Genomic DNA, 22135 nt, shown 5'->3' with positions numbered 1-22135 from the left:
AAATAATTATGGTCAAATTGATTCATTTTAACTGAAAATGTAAAAGTAATAGTTATCCTTAATAATTTATCTTTTACTGCTCCCAACTGTTCCTTCTTGCCAAAGTGACAAAACAAGTTATAGTAAATTAAACAAATGGCATAAGCATTGCTTGATTAACAATTAACACTGATAAAACAGTGCAAACATGTTATTCCCAGAGAATGAACAGAACTAGAAGTGAAGGTCCAAACCTAGCTATAGTGAAGCGACTGCGTTTCTGCAACTTTGCCACTTTTGTATAAAAATATATAATATTATTCTATAACAGACGTAATCATAATATGTCTGGTTATTTTTCACTATCAATTTATTATAATTTATAACAAATAGTCTAATGATGCTTTTTAAATAAATTGAAATGTTTTATTGCTCTATTAAAAGTGAATTACAATATAAATGTTTTTTCTGATCAGAACGTCACACACTGGACTCCTGCATGAAACAATGCTGCGATGTGATTGGCTGATGGACCTTACACGCATAAACCTTCACGTTCCTCTCATTCCACGTTAAGAAGTAAAACAGACATCACGAGTCACGATTGATCTCACACATGGTGATGTGAGAGAGAGACGCAAACTCAAACCAGCTCATCTCTGACTGAGGCTGCACAGGGGCCCGGGACAGGGGCCCGGGGCCCGGGACAGGGGCCCGGGACAGGGGCCCGGGACAGGGGCCGCACACTGTTCACTCCAAAGTCTCACGTCAGAGGTTCTGGACGAGACGGCGCTCGTCCGGACCGGATCTCCGCCTCTTCGTGACCCGGGGCATAGACGCCCCTCACCGGCCTCACCTGCAGCTCACACTACCGGGCTGGTGTAAATGTTAAGCTTATTATCTTTCATTCAGACATATTATTGTGCGCGGGGCAGAGCTCTCGTCTCCTCCAGCCTGAGCAACTAACGTGACAGAATCGTGTTGTTTCAAACAGCAGCATTAACCGTCTCTTTGTAAGAGAAGTTCAATACCTGGAGAGTGTTGTTGAGTTTGCAGTTTCTTTACATCGTCAAGAAGTTTCTTCTTTCGTTTTTCGGCACCGGGAGATATATATTCCTCTGGACATGAGGACCACGTTGTGTTGTGTTTATGTTTTGCTCTCGTTCTGCTCGCGCACAATGAAGTTGCCCAATCAGCGCAGGTTTGGTGTCTCGGTTGCCAGATTGTCATTACAAATAAATGCAGTTTGTGCGTTATATGTTACCGCTGTGTGCGCTGCCGCGCCAGCAGCGCTACTACACTAGTGGCGCACGCTGCGCTTGCACTTCGCATAAAACGGGTTGCCAGATTGGGGGCCCTATTAAAGCCTCGGGGCCCTACGCGGCTGCTTAGTTCGCTTATAGGCTGGGCCGGCCCTGTTAATCACTATAGCACATGTTGTGTGGTTCTGTATGTCGGCTGTACATCTAGATAAGATAAAGATAAGCCTTTATTTGTCCACTCAATGGGGAAATTTCAGTGTTGCAAGGACAGACCTGTGAAACGTCTCCTTCACACAACGAGGATGGGTCAGTCTCTCACTGAAACTGCTCTCCAGAGTCTACTGTGTGTCTACTGTATTTTTTTGTAAAAAATTGCAATCTGAACATCTGACTTGTGGCTTATTGTTGTTTTGAACCTTAAACATCATGACCAGGGCTCTACAGATGAAAAGTAGCCTTGCATAGAGCATGTCTTAACCAAGACCCTCTTGAGGCGACTAGAGTCTCACTTTTATCCAGATATCGGTCTAGTTTCTTTTAGAGATGCATCGATTCCAAAATTCTTGGCCGATACCGATTTCCGGTTTTTAAGGAGGTCTGACCTGCCAAAACCGATTTTTCCGATACCGATTTTCTATCTAGCCACTGATTTTCCCACAAACTACACAGTATTTTATGAAAAAGTTGCATGTATACAGGACACACGTTTTATAATATAAAATGTAATTTATTTTGTGGAAAAATAAATAACTATATATAAAAAATAATATATAAATACAGAGCGATATACTAATTAATATATGGCCTGGAGAAGAGTGGGGGACACCGAGGAAAAAGGAGTCCATTTCTCCTGCAGAAGATGCAGCTCCAGTGGTTCCAGATGGAAATCAAATTAACTATTTTCATATAGTAATTTATACATTTGTAATTTTACACATTCTTTTGAATGAGCTGGAACCCTCTGCAGGAGAGGAAGCAGATGGAACATGAGGAGGGTCAGTCCCAGAGTGCTGCCAGCACCTCCCTCTCAAAGCACCTCTTCCTCGTGGTTCTACAAAAAAAAAAATCATTGCAATTTAGATGACACAGGCTAAAAAACAAATTGTAATCCAACCAAATGCTTTTACACACCTGTGGGTGCAGCAGAAGGGCCAGCATCCCCTGAAGGAGCAGGAGCAGCAGGGGCAGGAGCAGCAGGGGCAGGAGCAGCAGGGGCAGGAGCAACTGGGGCAGGAGCAACAGGGGCAGGAACAACAGGGGCAGGAGCAACAGGGGCAGGAGCAACAGGGGCAGGAGCAACAGGGGCAGGAACAACAGGGGCAGGAACAACAGGGGCAGGAGCAACAGGGGCAGGAGCAACAGGGGCAGGAGCAGCAGGGGCAGGAGCAGCAGGGGCAGGAGCAACTGGGGCAGGAGCAACAGGGGCAGGAACAACAGGGGCAGGAGCAACAGGGGCAGGAGCAACAGGGGCAGGAGCAACAGGGGCAGGAACAACAGGGAGGGCTGAAGGCAAATCCAGATCTTAAAGAACATTGTACAGCAGTTATATTTGAGCCCAGTACATTTACTGCAATATTATTCAAACTTTTACTATTATAATACAGTATATTAAATGAGGCACATTTATGTTGCTAATATCATTTTCCAGTTTCATCAGCTCTTTGATAACTTTACACTCTCACTAGAAGCACAATCAGCTGTGCACTATAGATTCTAGAGCACTATAGATTCTAGGGCACTATAGATTCTAGGGCACTATAGATTCTAGGGCACTATAGATTCTAGGGCACTATAGATTCTAGAGCACTATAGATTCTAGGGCACTATAGATTCTAGAGCACTATAGATTCTAGAGCACAGATTATTGTGTAAACATTTCTTTGAGGCTGTGGGACAGTTAAATAGTCCTGACATTAGATTGTAGTCACTCATTTCGCTGTTCGAGTCAGTAATTTAAGTTTTGTATCTACGTAATGTATGTCTCAAATGCATCAAAGTATTTTTAAAGTCTCATTTCAGGAGGATGAGATCTCTTGTTAGCATTAGCTCGTAGCTTAGCTCTGCTAGTTGAGCAGAACAACAACAACTAACTCTTCTGACAGCCCTGCTGCTGCTTCTTCTGGCTCCTTCATGTGTCCCTACTCTTCTGCAGATTCCTCTGAATAAACACATGAACTAGTCAAACACAAACCAGCGCAAATTATTTTGACCGCATCAACTATCAACACGTAGATTGTAATCGTCTCAAAGTTGTAATAACTTACCCCACAGTCCAGTCTCCTCTGATCCTCCTCCAGGCTCGCTCCTTCTTGTATTCCACCAAAGTTGAACAAATCTGAACTTTTCTGCGACGAACAATTTTAACGCTTTGAAGCTTATGCCTGTCAAAGCTTTTGTCTAGAGCGGAAAGCGGCAAAACGCAGCTCCACGCCGAAAAAGCAGGAATCGCGTTTACATAGACTTGAATGTTAACTGGACGCTTTGGCCGCCGCGCTCTGAAAGAGTCTTCTAGTTTTTAGCTGTTTTGCTCTGGGCGCGTTGAGCTGCTACGCACCGCGCATGCGCCGAAAACCGGCAATTACAACATGGACCGGCCGGTCACCGATTCTGGCCGATTCAGCATAAAACCGGCTTTTTAAATCGGTGGCCGATTGATCGGTGCATCTCTAGATTCTTTCATACCAAATGGTCTTGTCCTACGGCTGATATGTGTTTAAGACCATTCTAAAACTATTCAGGAAATATCCAACTTTGTCCTCTTTCTTTCTAGATCAACTCTTAAGTTTCACTACTCACTCAGGGATCAGTATCAACACTTTCACCAACCATAATCCCAATTTATATAAAGTGCACTTTATGACTTCATCCATCTGGAGATTAAGAGAATAAATATTTTGGATCTACATAATTTTCTCTTCTCAGATGTCACTGAAGGTCGCTGTAAAACCCCCTGAACCGTTTTAGATGTTCTAAACATATCGCCCCCTGGTGTTCACAGCTAATTACAGGTGATTACTGGGTCTGGAGGTATTAGCGTGGGAGGAACGCGGAGGGACATTAGTGATAAAGAGGTATTCTAACATGTGTGACCCTGAACATTCCACTGTGAGAGGATCATTTATTATTATCTGGGTCACTCTCAAACACTTTGGCGCTTGGGTGATATTCACATGCAGCTTTTACGACATACTCTTTGGGTATGAACACAAAACATACACATTTACAGAGAAAAACTATGTACCCAGCTTTAAAAAATATATTGTGCCACCTTTTTCACTTTAATATGTTATTTTAAATGAAGATGTATATATATTTTCAAATCAATCGTCAAGTTAAAGTCAGAATAAGTGTTTGCGACTGGCTGCACAAACCATATTAGCCCTGTGGCTTAAAGCGCCCCCTAAAGGTCGCACGACTCATTGAACTAAAATGCAGTTAAGATAAATATGTTTTAGATTTTGCAAAAAAATTATACAAATTTATCCCAGAATAGCACATTTTTTTAGGTTGATAATTTCACTTCCTGTTTGTAATCGATGACATCACACTAGGAAATTACCCAGCAAACACTGGGCCAAAACTCATCTAATGTCACAATTTTTTAAAATTCGACAAATAGAAATAGAAAATAAACAAAGTCGCTCTCATATATTATAAGAGAGCGACTTTATTTTGTTGAATTCATGTTTAGAGAGTCAAAAAAGTTGTTTCTTTGTGTAAATTCTGCATAAACTTGGTGAGCGTCCTTGGTTTGATGTCACTTCCTGTCATTTTCGTTTTCTCCACAAATACCTGCTCGATTGGTGTAAAACTATAATTTACATGTACAACAGGTATAAACACACCAAATAAAGTCTAAATTAGACAATCGTACAAACCTGTCTTAGACCCTTTAAAGTCCTTTCTACAAACAAGCCTCTGGAACTGAATAATGGCGCCACTTTCTGAGGCCTCTGAGGAAAAATGATGTCACGTTTGTGTGTTCACGCTGACAGGGAAGACGTTGAACTTTGTGCCAGTGTTTGTTTCATGTGGATCGGCGGAGCAATTATTACAGAGACACGAACCATAAACCGGGTCAACAAATCCGCAGTCCGACGCTTAAACAGCAGATTACAACAATCGTAACAATCCACACTCTCGTTTAACCTCCAGACTGTGCAGAGCTAATGCAGGTGAAGTGTCTTGCTCAAGGACACAACAATTGTACACACCACATGAAAGTCATCTAAATGTTAGTTTAATACCGTTCCATTTACTTTAGGATAATATGAGTAACTGTTGCATATTCCTTGTGTGAACTCTCAAAGGTCTGTGCAATGAAGCTAATCAACTCTCAAAGGTCTGTGCAATGAAGCTAATGTAAATACTAAAAAATAAAAGGCAATGAACCAAAATGTTGGACAAAGTTTTAAAACTCCTTTTTTTTTTTTTTTAATGATAATGAGTTCTTGTAAGTCGTTTGCTTACCTTTGGGAGGCCAGTCTCCTGTCACTGCGGAGGACGCTTGAGTTGTGACATATTCTCCATGTTTTTCTGTTGGAAACTGAATATTTTAGCGTTAGCTCCAGGCTCAGCGACTGAATCTCCGAACAAGAAAAGAAGTTTTTAATCCGATGCATAACTCATTCAACAAACTAAACAAAAATTAGAACATCAACGGAATGTACCGGTAATAGTACTTTCAAACTGAGTGTTTCTGATGTACAGTAGCACAGTCATTCCCAACCTTGGAGTCAGGACCCAAATTTGTGTCCCCAAAGATTCTCGGGGTCCCCAGGGGTTCCTGAAAAAGAGGTCTGGACTAGATTGTGTGATTGTTAACGAACAAATGGCCCGTTAATAGCTTATAAAATATTTTAGAATCACTACTGTTCTATAACATCTATAATTAATCATAAAGTAATTATATAAGACAGTAGCATTGCAGGTAGAAGAAGGACGTTTGGGTCCCTAATGTATCCACGGGTAAAATGTAGGAGAAAAAGGTTGGAAACCACTGCGGTTTAGTCCTGGTTTAGTCCTGGTTTTCACCTGGTTTAGCCCTGGTTTACACCTAGTTTAGACCTGGTTTCGTCCTGGTTTTCACCTGGTTGAGCCCTTGTTTGGACGTGGTTTAGTCCTGGTTTAGTCCTGATATTGACCTAGTGTAGTCCTGGTTTCATCCTGATTTAGACCTGGTTTAGACCTGGTTTAGACCTGCTTTAGTCCTGGTCCTTGAGGTGTTTTTGGTTGTTCCTCGTTGGACAGAATTGATCAAACGTGGTCCAAGAAAATAACCGTGATGATGAACAAGTTGAAGAAAAGGTTATTGATATCGTCGTGTGTACAAACTGTGCTCAGAGTACTGCGCATACTGTACGCATTTGCAGTAAATATATCTGCAGCTGTCTAAACCCTAGCGATTCTTTAGCTTAGATTCCCCTTTTTTGCAGTGCTATTTTAAACAAAACGTGTAATTTCATCCCCGACACTTGTCTGGCAGGACACTTCCTCCTGAAACGCGATAACGTGGTAAACCAGAAGCCACGGTGTTTAAGACGCACAGCACCTGAAGCGCTGACCTGGTTTGTGATAGCGTTAGCCTCTTCATTAGCCGCCACGAGCCTTTGTTTTGCTAGCTGCAGCCTGACTCAGCACATGTCAGAACGACCTGGTTTGTGATAACGTTAGCCTCTTCATTAGCCGCCACGATCCTTTGTTTTGCTAGCTGCAGCCTGACTCAGCACATGTCAGAACGACCTGGTTTGTGATAGCGTTAGCCTCTTCGTTAGCCGCCACGAGCCTTTGTTTTGCTAGCTGCAGCCTGACTCAGCACATGTCAGAACAACCTGGTTTGTGATAGCGTTAGCCTCTTCGTTAACCGCCACTATCCTTTGTTTTGCTAGCTGCAGCCTGACTCAGCACATGTCAGAACGACCTGGTTTGTGATAGCGTTAGCCTCTTTGTTAGCCGCCACGAGCCTTTGTTTTGCTAGCTGCAGCCTGACTCAGCACATGTCAGAACGACCTGGTTTGTGATAGCTTTAGCCTCTTCGTTAACCGCCACGATCCTTTGTTTTGCTAGCTGCAGCCTGACTCAGCACATGTCTGAACGACCTGGTTTGTGATAGCGTTAGCCTCTTCCTTAGCCGCCACGAGCCTTTGTTTTGCTAGCTCTAGCCTGACTCAGCACCTATCAGAACGACCTGGTTTGTGATAGCGTTAGCCTCTTCGTTAGCCGCCGCGAGCCTTTGTTTTGCTAGCTGCAGCCTGACTCAGCACATGTCAGAACAACCTGGTTTGTGATAGCGTTAGCCTCTTCGTTAACCGCCACTATCCTTTGTTTTGCTAGCTGCAGCCTGACTCAGCACATGTCAGAACGACCTGGTTTGTGATAGCGTTAGCCTCTTTGTTAGCCGCCACGAGCCTTTGTTTTGCTAGCTGCAGCCTGACTCAGCACATGTCAGAACGACCTGGTTTGTGATAGCTTTAGCCTCTTCGTTAACCGCCACGATCCTTTGTTTTGCTAGCTGCAGCCTGACTCAGCACATGTCTGAACGACCTGGTTTGTGATAGCGTTAGCCTCTTCCTTAGCCGCCACGAGCCTTTGTTTTGCTAGCTCTAGCCTGACTCAGCACCTATCAGAACGACCTGGTTTGTGATAGCGTTAGCCTCTTCGTTAGCCGCCGCAAGCCTTTGTTTTGCTAGCTGCAGCCTGACTCAGCACATGTCAGAACGACCTGGTTTGTGATAGCGTTAGCCTCTTCGTTAGCCGCCGCGAGCCTTTGTTTTGCTAGCTGCAGCCTGACTCAGCACATGTCAGAACGACCTGGTTTGTGATAGCGTTAGCCTCTTCGTTAGCCGCCGCGAGCCTTTGTTTTGCTAGCTGCAGCCTGACTCAGCACATGTCAGAACGACCTGGTTTGTGATAGCGTTAGCCTCTTCGTTAGCCGCCGCGAGCCTTTGTTTTGCTAGCTGCAGCCTGACTCAGCACATGTCAGAACGACCTGGTTTGTGATAGCGTTAGCCTCTTCGTTAGCCGCCGCGAGCCTTTGTTTTGCTAGCTGCAGCCTGACTCAGCACATGTCAGAACGACCTGGTTTGTGATAGCGTTAGCCTCTTCGTTAGCCGCCGCGAGCCTTTGTTTTGCTAGCTGCAGCCTGACTCAGCACATGTCAGAACAACCTGGTTTGTGATAGCGTTAGCCTCTTCATTAGCCGCCGCGAGCCTTTGTTTTGCTAGCTGCAGCCTGACTCAGCACATGTCAGAACGACCTGGTTTGTGATAGCGTTAGCCTCTTCATTAGCCGCCACGAGCCTTTGTTTTTCTAGCTGCAGCCTGACTCAGCACATGTCAGAACGACCTGGTTTGTGATAGCGTTAGCCTCTTCATTAGCCGCCACGAGCCTTTGTTTTTCTAGCTGCAGCCTGACTCAGCACATGTCAGAACGACCTGGTTTGTGATAGCATTAGCCTCTTCGTTAGCCGCCACGAGCCTTTGTTTTGCTAGCTGCAGCCTGACTCAGCACATGTCAGAACGACCTGGTTTGTGATAGCGTTAGCCTCTTCGTTAGCCGCCACGAGCCTTTGTTTTGCTAGCTGCAGCCTGACTCAGCACATGTCTGAACGACCTGGTTTGTGATAGCGTTAGCCTCTTCGTTAGCCGCCACGAGCCTTTGTTTTGCTAGCTGCAGCCTGACTCAGCACATGTCTGAACGACCTGGTTTGTGATAGCGTTAGCCTCTTCGTTAGCCGCCACGAGCCTTTGTTTTGCTAGCTGCAGCCTAAAACAGGACTAAAGCAGGACTAAAGAAAGAAGAAAAAACAGGACTAAAGCAAGACTAAAACAGGAGTAAAGAACGACAAAAACAAGACTAAATCAAGACTAAAAACAGAAAGACAAAAACAAGACTAAAACAAGAGTAAAGAAAGACAAAAACAAGACTAAAGCAAGACTAAAACAGGACTAAGGCTAGACTAAAACAGGACTAAGGCAAGACTAAAACTGGACTAAAACAGGACTAAAGCAAGACTAAACCAGGAGTAAAGAAAGACAAAAACAAGACTAAAACAAGACAAAAACAGGACTAAAGCAAGACTAAACCAGGAGTAAAGAAAGACAAAAACAAGACAAAAACAGGATTAAAGCAAGACTAAACCAGGAGTAAAGAAAGACAAAAACAAGACTAAAACAAGACTAAAACAAGACAAAAACAGGACTAAAGCAAGACAAAACCAGGAGTAAAGAAAGACAAAAACAAGACTAAAACAAGACTACAACGGGGTTAAAGCAAGACAAAACCAGGAGTAAAGAAAGACAAAATAACAAATAGAGTATAATCATATTCTAGACAAAGATATATGTTTAATCTGAAGTAAGTGGGAGTTTCAAAAGCCTGCGGTGTCACATTCATTCTCCTCTGCGTGGATAGTTAACGGCCGCGCTACATTATTGATGCAGCTGGATATATTTCATGCATCATTTATGGATCACTTAGATTGTGCTTCGGGCTGCTCCGCCGAGAAGTCAGCAAAAAATCTTCACCAATTTATTCCCGACACTTTTGGAGAAAACTTGAGACATGTAGAAACACTTTCTTGGACGGTAAATAGGACGAGGCTACGGATAAAGTCGTTTGCAGATTTACACCGGCTGGAGAAAGGGAAACGGTGAATGGTTTTGTCTGCAGGGCTGTGTTGTAACGCTTTAAACAGTTATCGCTTTGGAAATTGGATGTCAATGGCAGCACACTCTATCTCATTCACATCCTCTTTCACGACATCCATAAGTCAACTCATATTTTCACCATTCCTCCTCTGAACTGGTCCGAACCGTTGTAAACTGTAAACTTTTGCTCCGAAACATCTCACTTAAGCTCGTCTCTCTCAAGTTCAGTCGTCTGTAACTTTCTCCGAACTAAACAAATCATATGTTACCTGTAATTTGATATTCTGACTTAAGTTATGAATGACTTATGACACCAGCATGTTTTCAAATGGCTGAGGATTGGAGCAGTTATGTTTATTTATATGCAGATGTGTTGTAAAAGCAGCTCTATAGGGTCAAAATGAGGCCACTGTGTGCAGCCGATTACGACACGTTTTATCGTCCGGGAACCAGGAAGTTTCTTTTATTTAATTTAGTTTAACTTCATTTAATTTATTTTATTTTTTTTAAATTTTATCTGTTTGTACAAAACCAAAAAAGGTTAGGCTAAATCCTCACATTCATATACATACTCACACATTACATTAGATGAACTGAACAAATACAAAATAGTGGAAACGACATAGGACTCAAGCCATATTTAAAACCCAAACAGAAAAATAAAATACATCTCAAAATTCTAGATTCAATCTACTCCAATAACTTGTTATTCCTTGTAGTAATAATAATGAATTATTAACAGGTCTTAAAATAAATAAAGAGAGTTTTCTGGACTACACAGACAAAAACACATACGAAGAGACCTTTTTTTAGAAATTATTATTATTATTTTTTTAATCGAGGCAGTGTTAATATTAAATCAGAACGTCAAAAAAGAATAAACAATGTCGGATTTTCAACAATAACGGCAAAGCAAGTTTATTTGTAGAGCACATTTCATACACAAGGCAATTCAAAGTGCTTCACAACAGGAAAAATGCATTAAAATCACAAAGAAATTACAGACCACATACACAGCATTCCAGACACTCTTTCCCATATGTATTTGACATTGCAGCATGACAGGTGTTTGACAGGCGTCTCCGGGATGGACACATCACTTTTAGATTGATTCTTTCCCATATCAGCGCGCTATCTGCACTTTATCCGTAAATATTCTCTATCTAGACTCGCCATATTTCAACCTCTTTTTGGTTGATAATGTATTTAAACACTTTGATGTGCAATAGAAATAACCGTTTGACTCGTCGACCACTGAAATAATCCCTACAGGTCACACACACAAGACCTTTTAGACCTGAATAAAGGTGAAAATAACTCATCTAAACTAAGAATACTGCAGTTTCACAACCCGAGAACATGATCTGGAGCTCACGTTTCAAAGCTCCATCTGTTTCGTTCATGATCAGAAGAACTGAAACGTCTCTCCACGGTGCAAAACAAACCCGGGTCCGCTGCATCCGACCTCTCCGAACAGGTGAGCTCGGACCAAAGGCGGGGCCGTGACCTCTGACCTCGCCGTGACCCCGTCCGTTGTTTCCGGGCACAAAGAGACGGCTGAGTATTTGGAGCGTGGAGACACAGAGGTTTGAGTCGTTATTCAGGCCCAACGTCGGTAGAAACGAACAAAAAAAATCAAATCCGCACACGCCCAAAAGCAAAGTGACACATTTAGATCGAGGTGTCGATGTTTAGGAGCAATAACATACATTGGGAAAACATGTTTGTTGTATTATTCTGAGCAGGAAATAGTCCGCTTTCTAATAGAACTGTTGCATTCGATTCGATTCCCGGACCAGACCAACATCACATGATCTCTCTGGGTGGAGTCTGCATGTTCTCCCCGTGTTACCGTGGGTTCTCTCCGGGTTCTCTGGCTCCTCCCACCGTCCAAAGACATGCATGTGTTAGGCAAAATTGGTGACTCTAAATTGGCCCTAGTGGATGAATGTGAGCGTGAACTGTCTGTAATGTCTATGTCTCTGTGTTGGCCCTGTGACGAGTTGGCCAATGTCCAGGGTGTACCCCGCCTAAGGCCTGAAGTCACTGGGATAGGTTCCAGTCACCCGCGACCCCGAAAGGGAACAAGCGGTAGAAAATGGATGGATGGATGGATGGATGGCCTTTGTCAATGAACAGAATTCAGAAAACAAAGGAACTTGTCTCGGCGATTCATAAAAAACAATGTATAATGAATAAGTCAAAAAGAGAATTTAAATCTGCTATGAGATAAAAAATAACTATAAGATAGAATTAATAAATTGAATCGAATGAATCAAACACATTACACACATTAAAAAAATAATAACAATAATTAAAAAATAAATAAATATATACATAAAATCCATAAAATAAATAAATTAAATAAAATACATAAAATACATAAATAAAATAACAATAAGCTTAATATGTACACAAATTATCATCTCCTTTTGGCGGAAAATATTGAATTACGAGTGTGTTTTTTGGTTAAAGTCTTGAGTCTTCTAACGTAAGGTGCATCCAGTTCAGTAAAACGACAAGCTTACATTGGATTTATTCCTTGTTTGGGTCAAAGATTCGTGGCTTTACTGTAACGTTTGAAGTGGTGTTTTGTAATGACTTCATCTGTGTAAGTTTATCCCCGGGGCCTGGAGTACAGTTTGTGTTGAAAACAAACTGAAAACCTCGTCTTTAATGAGCCGACGCAGCAGGAGGTCGTTTATTCGTGGCACAGAACGAGCGCCGTTACTAAGTTTGGCTTTGATTTAACTGTACAAAATAAACAGATGCAACATGGAGAAAGCATTATACAGTAAGTGACCCAGAAATGAAGTTACATTGCAGTAGTTTTGACAGTTTTCTACTTGGTTTTCTTGCAAATAGTTAATCACTTTTAATACGTGTTTGGTTGAATTCGGGTTGCGCAACAAACCAAATTTAAATCAAGATGAAAATTCAGTCATTTCATATCGTGAATGATCAGCTTGGGCTTTTTGGTGCGTTCCGTTTGTCCTCGGGAAGTCAAAACTCGGACCTCGGAGAGACGTTTTCTGAGTTCTGCTCAAAACGAGTAATGAAAACCAGGAAAGTGCCAAATTGCCGATACAATTTATCTAATTGTTCTAACGTGGACAGTCTTATTACAGTTATTGTTTGTAAAGTATTGGTCTGAGCGTGAATTCAAGCTTTTGTTGGCGTTAGCAACATTAGCTTCACAGAGCGAGTTTCCAAGGAGGAACTTACTTGAAATAATAATATTCACATAAAACAATTAGACAGTCTTCACTTTTATACTTTTATAGGCTAATTTATACTTTCAAAATAGTATCGGTTGTTTATTTTACAAAGTTAGCATAGCCTTGAGAAATGGTTAGCTTTAGCCAACTGCTGCTGTTCGCGGAGCCCGTTCTTGGAGCCATTTTCAACCGTCTACGTTGCCGCTAATGTCTCTGGGTTTGACTCGAATGACGTAACGCTAATAGTTCAACATTCTGAACCACAACATATTTCGTCCCATAAAAACACAAGCGTTGGGCGCAAATTCCACTGCGTCGTTAAGTCGTTATGTCACCACAATCCACAAGCATCAGGCGTAAGAAAATGGAAGACTGTAATCAATTAGAGGCTGCATTTCATAGCCCGCAAAAGTAGTGATATCGCAGTATTACAGTTGACGCAATAGATTTTAATGATTATATTAGTTATGTCAGTTTTGCTTTGACAGACTTTGATATTGCAGCAATATTGACATTAAAGTGGTAAAACTCCATATCGTGTTCTTTTCCAATATCATCCAGCGCTATAATCAATCAATTAAAGTATTACGTTTTCCATTTCACAGATAAATAATTAAAAATAACTAAAAATGGTCATACAAGGGCTCGGTGCACATGTATTACAGCATATACATCATTACATGTACAAAACATTGGAGTATGACCTTAACGAACCATCACTTCATAATAATCCATACATCAAATAGTAATTAAATAGTAATTAAAGCAACTTTCGCACACTGTATGGCATTAAACGTATCTGCATCGTACATTTGTTCAGTGGCAGTTGTTTTATTGCTTTAAAAAACACAGAAAAGCATGTGTCTCCACAGATCTGACCTGTACCTCTGCATTGTGGCGTCACCTGCTTGTGATGTTGTGATGTTGTCACAACATCACAACATCGGAACATTGGAAAATCCATCCAATTTCCAATAAGGTTATAGACATTTTTGATAATTAAACCTCAACTGATACGTTTAAATACATGTTTTTACACATTTCAGTTGGATTTACATGATAATTGTCTGACTGGCTTTAAAAAATGATAACAATATATACATTTTTATCAATGTCCCCACCTTTAACTCAAGTTGACTGATCACTATTTTATCTTGTATCATTAAAAACAAATAAATATGCCTTTCAATATTAAACTCCTGGACAGATTTTTAATAACTGCCATTTACCACAGAGAATAGCGGGTGGCAGAATCTGGAGCTTGGTTAAAAGTAGATTAATTGTCTCTAAAGTGAATTATCCGTAATACTACTGTACAGATTGTGTCGTATTGGAACATAATTTCCTCTCAAACGGCGAATCCCATTTGTCGTCTCAGTCTGTGTCTCCATCTGTCGAGCCGCCGGCACAGCCCACGGCCGGTATCCGTGGCAACGTCCTCCAGCTCTGTTTAATAAAATACAATTGTCGCTGGCGCGCGCTTTTGACCCAAATATATATATATATATATATCTTGCCTTGGTTGGTTTGGATTTAATTGATTTTACGACGAAGAATAACACGCAAAGTATGAAATATTCACCTCAAATAAACGTCTTTTTCCATCAAAATATTTCGTTTTGTCCGGAGTTAAACAAGGTTAGTGAGATATTGTGGAACATTCAAGGCAATAAGTCGAAGATTTGATGGTTAACGCTCCATAGTGCACCTTTAAATGAACAAATGTCCCTCATAGATGAACACGTTTAAAAATGTCTAATGTGTACATTTTAAGTGCGTTATGTTTTGAATAAGTACTTGAATTTAAGTATGATTTTATTATCTCAAAATAAGATTGGCCAATTGGAGTCGGCCTCGTGTTTTTCTTATTTGATTATTTCTTATTTCTTATTTTGATCACGTCTTTTTTTGTTGTGTTTGTTGAAACATTTGGAAAAAAGTGCCTTTTTTTTTCCTTTCTTATTTTATATTTTATTCCTGTTCCATTGGCAAATATAATTTTAGACAGTCGAAAAATACTCAAATCAAGATGAATATGACTTATTTTTAAGAACTCATTCATTACACGTTCATTATCATATTTAAGTTTTGTGAATTTTTTTCTGGTTAAATTTTCAGTTGAAGTGAGTAAATACATCTACCATCAGCAAATGATTTGGCCTAAAATAAAAATGTATGAATTGAGACGACAATAAAAAATACATACAAACATAAATACAAACTGTCCAAAAAGTGAAATTAAGCTTAATTTTACAAATCCTTAACTTTTTATGATATAGAAATCCCGTTTTGCAGCGCATAAGGCAGATCCCATGGAAAAACGCCTCTGGACAATTGAACTCCTCACACAATGCATGCTGGGTAACCAAGCGTAGAACAGAGCGTCTCAAATCTCCCTGGCGCTCGTGGAAAAGGAGCAGACGGCTTTGGGAGGGCAAAATGGAGTGGATTGATTCTGATGAAACGGGCGATGAAGAGGCCGCCTCGTCTCTCAAAGTAAGAGTCTGAAAGATTGATTTACTGTTAATGTCTCTGGAGAGGAACGAGGGTCACACCTGCTCCACCGAGGCGTGGTCACGTGGGGCCCCGTCTGCTTACCGTGGCTCGCTCTGTGTGTCGGACGCTCGATTTTACAAAATGTCCCTCGATCTACGGTTAATTGAGATTCTTTACACTCGTGATTGACTTAAAGTATGTGAGTCTGGTATTGGCAAATTTTGCCAGTATTTCGCAGATATTTACTGATTTTTCTCGTTCCTCGTGCGTGAAATAGAAGCGCGATCGGGCCGGTTCTGGTCGATTAATCGGAAAACACGATATTGATGTTACACTGATGAAAGGTTGGGTTTTAAGGGCCGATACTTGTCTGGATGATTAGATCTGGTTTGGTTGGTTGGATGCAAGTTGGTTGTTAACTTCAAACGTCAAGAACGAGTCTCAAGTCGCGCCAGAGTTGGGCTCAAGTCGCTCGAGAGTTGGGTTCAAATCTCAAATTGCGCGATAGTTGGGCTCAAATCTCAAGTCGTGCGAGAGTTGTGCTCAAATCTCAAGTCACGCGAGAGTTGGGCTCAAGTCGCTCGAGAGTTGGGCTCAGGTCGTGCTAGAGTTGGGCTCAAATCTCAAGTCGTGCGAGAGTTGGGCTCAAGTCGCGCGAGGGTTGGGCTCAAGTCGCGTGAGAGTTGGGCTCAAGTCCCGCGAGAGTTGGGCTCCAATCTCAAGTCGCGTGAGAGTTGGGCTCAAGTCCCGCGAGAGTTGGGCTCCAATCTCAAGTCGCGCGAGAGTTGGGCTCAAGTCGCGTGAGAGTTGGGCTCAAGTCCCGCGAGAGTTGGGCTCAAATCTCAAATTGCGCGATAGTTGGGCTCAAATCTCAAGTCAAGCGAGAGTTGGGCTCAAGTCGCTCGAGAGTTGGGCTCAAGTCGCTCGAGAGTTGGGCTCAAGTCGCTCGAGAGTTGGGCTCAAGTCGCTCGAGAGTTGGGCTCAAGTCGCTCGAGAGTTGGGCTCAAGTCGCTCGAGAGTTGGGCTCAAGTCGCTCGAGAGTTGGGCTCAAGTCGCTCGAGAGTTGGGCTCAAGTCGCTCGAGAGTTGGGCTCAGGTTGTGCTAGAGTTGGGCTCAAATCTCAAGTCACGCGAGAGTTGGGCTGAAAAACGTGGCTGTTTGAATTGGTAATCGGCAAATATCGGTATCGGCCAAAACGGCAAGACAAACATATCACCATCAAAACTCCACATTGACTCTCTCTATGTTTTATCAAATGTGCCGCAAATGATTTGGATTGGAACTTCCCTTGATGCTTCTAATCATTCAACAAAATAAAGGGTTTTCCTGGTATTATCGTGTAATTTATGAGGATTTCTTGTTTACAGTCTGGTTGCTAGGTAACAGAAGAACAACCTCTACCTGTGTCATATTTGCTGCTCGTGTCCAACCAGGAAGTACGATTATAAACTTGACGAAAATGCTCAAAAATTGGGGGCAAACGGGCAAAATGTTGCGTAAAATCTGAATTCTTTAGTGAAATGCGTCGTCTAAACTGTCATATCGACTCTCAATCAACCACTTTTGGTCTAAACTGTCTTTCCTGAGGGACCAGGGACATTTCGATGGGGTTCATATGGAAGCATGACCCATCACTTCAGCCGGTCGCACCTAAACGAAGCCAAAAAACGCTGGAAATGAGAGTTAGCGTTAAACACACTCATATTAAACTGTCGCTTCCTGTAAGAATAAACAGTTTTTTTACGCGGACTCAGAGGAAGTGACGCCGGCGTGTTCCTTAGCCTCTGCTCAGCTGTTAGCTCGGGTTTGTCCCTCAGCGCCGCCGTAGCTTCAGCTGCCACCGTTTCCCACGCGCCGAAGGTTGTCGCAGGTCAAAGGTCGCGCGCATTCCCATTGCAGAGGCTCCGTCTGGTTGACACAAGCGACAAGGACGCGTTGTTGTAGCGTCCAAGGACCGGGAACACGTTTAGCTCGAGCACACACGTGAAGAGACATCGCTGTAGTCTGAACATGGGAAGAAATGATCTGATTTGGATATTTTTGTTCCCTGTACAAACTTAGACTGAGTTTGTCCAAATATCTGAGCGATAAACTACATGTTGAGATGGAATCGTTTTCATCATTGTTGCCATTTAGGGCTGCAAAGATTAAATGGAATAACTGTGACTTAATGATGTGACTTCTAAAATAATAATTTATCATCATCTGGATTTTAGATTTTAGATTCTAAAACACATGATTTCTAAAGTGGACAAAAAAAGAATAAATAAATAAATATAAATAATAGGCTCTAAAAGGAGACTAAACCGGCTCTAAAAGGAGACTAAACCGGCTCTTAAAGGAGACTAAACCGGCTTTAAAAGCAGACTAAACTGGCTCTAAAAGGAGACTAAACCGGCTCTTAAAGGAGACTAAACCGGCTTTAAAAGCAGACTAAACCGGCTCTTAAAGGAGACTAAACCGGCTTTAAAAGCAGACTAAACCGGCTCTAAAAGGAGACTAAACCGGCTCTTAAAGGAGACTAAACCAGGGATAAACACTGGACTCAACCACACTTACACATTCTGCTCCGGTTGTAGTTCAGGACAGACTCGGCATATTTCCTCCACAGAAAACAATAGATTGTGCAGTTCTTGTGTCTCACTGGGTCTGAGCTGCCAGTCCACTTTCCTTCTTTCTCTTTCCCTCCGTTCCTCTTTCCTCTCTCTTTCTGCCCTCAAACGTGTCCATATGTCAGAGAAACCCAAAGGCATTTCACTGTATTCCATTAAGCAGTGAAGAGACACCAACAAAGCAGTGATTTATTACACGAATCCTCCATAAAACAGGTCAGAGTGTATAAACGCATTCAAATGTCGCCCAATCAGCTGCTTCTAAATACCACTGCATTCTCATTAGAGCCGCAACTAACGATTATTTTAGTCGTCGACAAGTCCGAGGTTGTTTCTATTGCACGCTGACACTTTTAAAACACATTTTCAACCAAATAAAGGTAGAAATACTGCATGGTAACATGCCCCCCGGCCGGCGCCGTACCGCGTTTCCACAAAGGAGGAACTCATGAAACTGCGGAGAACAGTCGTCTTACCCGGAGATCGTCACGTTATCCCGTCGCAGTACTGACCTAACCTAATACTGATGTGCAATTCTGTCGTGTGTGCAATTGCTGTTGGAATTCATGTGCAATTCATGTGCAATTACTGTGCTGTCGTGACACATATTCATGTGCAATTACTGTCGGGATCACATGCAATGGTATTTATGTATTTATTTGTCTATGGGAGTTTTTATTTATTTATAGGAGATCTTCTACTGAAAGTGTTTTTCAGACTTCCTATAAGTGATCTGTTCTTCTGTATCTACCTCTGTATCTACCTGCGTTGCACCAATGAAATTTCCCCATGTGGGACAATAAAGGAATATCTTATCTTATCTTATCTTATCTTAACAGAAGGTTTCTTGATATATTTACAATTAAAGTGTGTTATAGTTGAAAATATGAAGTTTTTTATTTCTTTTGGTATGTTTTTAAGTCTATAATTACACTTGTTACACGTCACTTTGGAACATCTTGTCGTTTAGCTTTGATTTGTTCTATTGGCTAAAAATAGTTGCGTTAACGTTGTTTTGACGGACGAAGAATGGGAACAGAAGTATAATTATCAATAAGATAAGATATTTATACAATAGAGGAACATAAAATCACATGTCTGGAGGAAATTCGCGTGGCTCATCACGTTCATGTATTTTTGTTTAAATTAAATTAAATTAAATTAAATTGAATTAGATTATGATTTATTGTTTTATTGTTTTATGCTGACAACGGCAGTAAAACCTTTTCTGATTGTGATCGTCTGACGAGCTCATGAGAAACTTTCACCGATTTGTATATTTTTTTCCTTTAATTTTGTTTTGCTAAATTCAATTTAACCAAATAAAGTCAACTCGGACAAAGCGCATGGTTAAGTCAATCATGGGTTCAATTCTGTCATGATTGACTTATTTTTACTTCAATTGACTTATTTTACTTCAAAAAATCCTAAGCTTTATTTATTTTCCCATTTCAATGTTTTTATTTTTTTTAATTCATGTACAAAAAAAACAAACAGAAAATAAAAACACGATCAGAGAGAAAACAGACAGCAGCAGACATCCAACAAATAAAAAATAAAATAATTGAAAAATTAAATCATGACCAAGAGAACCCTAAAAAAACAAAAAGAAAAAAACATAAAAGAAAAAAGAATTGAAAAATAAATTTATGACCAAGAGAACCCTAAAAAAAACACACACACACAAAATAAAATAAAATAAAATCATGACCTAGAGAACCCTAAAAAAAACATAAAAGAAAAAATAATTGAAAAATAAAATTACGACCAAGAGAACGCTAAAAAAACGAACAAGCAAAATAGATAAAAAAAATATAATTGAAAAATAAAATCATGACATAGAGAACCCTAAAAAAACAAAAAGAAAAAAACTTAAAAGAAAAAATAATTGAACCCCCCCCAAAAAAATATAAACAAATAAAAGAAAAAAATAGTTATAAAATTAAATCATGACCAAGATAACCCTAAAAAATAAAAATATAAAAAAACATAAAAGAAAAAATCATTGAAAAGAAAAAATCCTTGCCTAGAAAATCCTAAAAAATAATATCTTTCTGCATCACGTTCACCAGCTTGACTTTTCGGTTGGTAAAACATCAAATCTCTCCTCTGCGTTCCGATCTCAAAGTCGTGTGAACCGGACGCACGCTCCTGTGACAACTTTGTGTCAGTCGTTTTGTACAAATTGGCTTTGTTAGTGTTTCTAAAATAGCGGCGGCCTCACGCTGAGCTGCTCCTGCTCTGGCCTCTCTAAAATCAGAAACCGGAGATTCACGGCTGTCTCAAGCTCGGAACAATGAAGATGAGTTGAATTGTGATTGGAGCTGAAGTCAAACCATTGTAGAGAAGTAACAAACCATGCAGCTGATCATAGTTATGGATTTGGACTGAAATACAACCAAAATGACCAAAATAGCTCGCATTGTTTACAGTCACTGGCATCGGTCCAAACCCACAGGCCGAGTCTGCTCGTCACACAACTGCTCCACTCGATTTGTACGTTCAGAAAGAGAATACAAGACAATAATCAACATATGTTTTATAATGCATCCTGTGGTGTACGTTCTGGTTTAGAGCTGGTTTATCTCCTGGTTCTGTCACGGTTTAGTCCTGGTTTAGCGCCGGTTTAGTCTTAGCATTGGTTTGTAATGGTTTGGCTCTTAGTTCAGTAACGGTTTAGTCCTGGTTTAGTCCTTTAATAGTTCTGGATTAGACTTGGTTTGTATGGTCACAGTTCAGTCCAGGTTTAGTAATGGTTTTGACTTGTTTTAGTTCTTGTTTAGTTCTGGTTTAGCTCCAGGTTCAGTCCAGATTTAGCTCCTTGTTCAGTCCAGGTTTAGTCCGGTTTAGACTCGGTTTAGTCCTTGTTTAGTACTTGATTTGTGTTGGCTTAGGCCCTGGTTCAGTCACAATTTAGTCCTGACTTAGCACTTGTTTAGTACTGGTTTAATCTTAGCCTTGGTTTGTATCGGTGTAATTCTCAGTTCAGTCACAGTTCAGTCCGGGTTTAGTAATGGTTTAGACTCGTTATACTTCTTGTTTAGTTCTGGTTTAGCTCCTTGTTCAGTACAGGTTTAGTCCGATTTGGACTTTGTTTAGTCCTCGTTTAGTTCCGGTTTGTAATTGATTTGTGCTGGTTTAGTTCCTGGTTCAGTCCAGAGTCATGCCTGATTTTTAGCCCTGCTTTAGTCCTGGTTTAGTCCCTGTTAGTGCTGGTTTAGTGTTGGCCCCTGGTTTCTCTGATTCCATTGTTTCTTCCTCTGCAGGGGCAGCTCTCTCAGGCGCTGAACGGACTCTCGGACCGAGCCACCGAAGCCAAAGAGTTCCTGGTTCAACTCCGAAACATGGTGCAACACATTCAGGTAAAGGATTCATCACCATGGCGACGATTGTCAGAGCTGTTTTAAGACCTGTACGGGAACAGTTTCAACGATTGGATTTCAACTGAGTATGTCCTGGTTTAGTCTTGATTTAGTCCTGGTTTAGTCTTGATTTAGTCCTGGTTTAGTCCTGGTTTAGTCTTGATTTAGTCCTGGTTTAGTCCTGGTTCAGTCTTGATTTAGTCCTGGTTTAGTCTTGGTTTAGTCTTGGTCTAGTCCTGGTTTAGTCCTGGTTTAGTCTTGATTTAGTCCTGGTTTAGTCCTGGTTCAGTCTTGATTTAGTCCTGGTTTAGTCTTAGTTTAGTCTTGATTTAGTCCTGGTTTAGTCATGGTTTAGTCCTGGTTTAGTCTTAGTTTAGTCTTGATTTAGTCCTGGTTTAGTCATGGTTTAGTAATGGTTTAGTCTTGATTTAGCCCTGGTTTAGTCTTGATTTATTCCTGGTTTAGTCCTGGTTTAGTAATGGTTTAGTCTTGATTTAGCCCTGGTTTAGTCTTGATTTAGTCCTGTTTTAGTCCTGGTTAAGTCCTGAATTAGTCCTG

At 41.1% G+C, this 22135-nt stretch overlaps 1 protein-coding gene across 4 annotated transcripts in view; it reads left to right on the top strand.

The window, feature by feature from the left end:
• Positions 1 to 22135, top strand: part of trim9 (tripartite motif containing 9) — a 63546-nt gene that overhangs the window by 6338 nt on the left and 35073 nt on the right. For all 4 annotated transcript variants that reach the window (XM_072458023.1, XM_072458021.1, XM_072458020.1 and 1 more), the window contains exon 2: positions 21482 to 21577. In XM_072458023.1, the coding sequence (XP_072314124.1) occupies positions 21482 to 21577 (96 nt within the window). The remainder of the gene's footprint in view (positions 1 to 21481; positions 21578 to 22135) is intronic.

Source organism: Eucyclogobius newberryi, unplaced genomic scaffold (assembly GCF_026437365.1).
Source record: "Eucyclogobius newberryi isolate DKJ021-1_F unplaced genomic scaffold, fEucNew1.0.hap1 SCAF_21, whole genome shotgun sequence".
NCBI lineage: Eukaryota > Metazoa > Chordata > Actinopteri > Gobiiformes > Gobiidae > Eucyclogobius > Eucyclogobius newberryi.
Note: the sequence above shows the minus strand (reverse complement) of the source record. Positions and strands in the feature narration are given on the sequence as shown.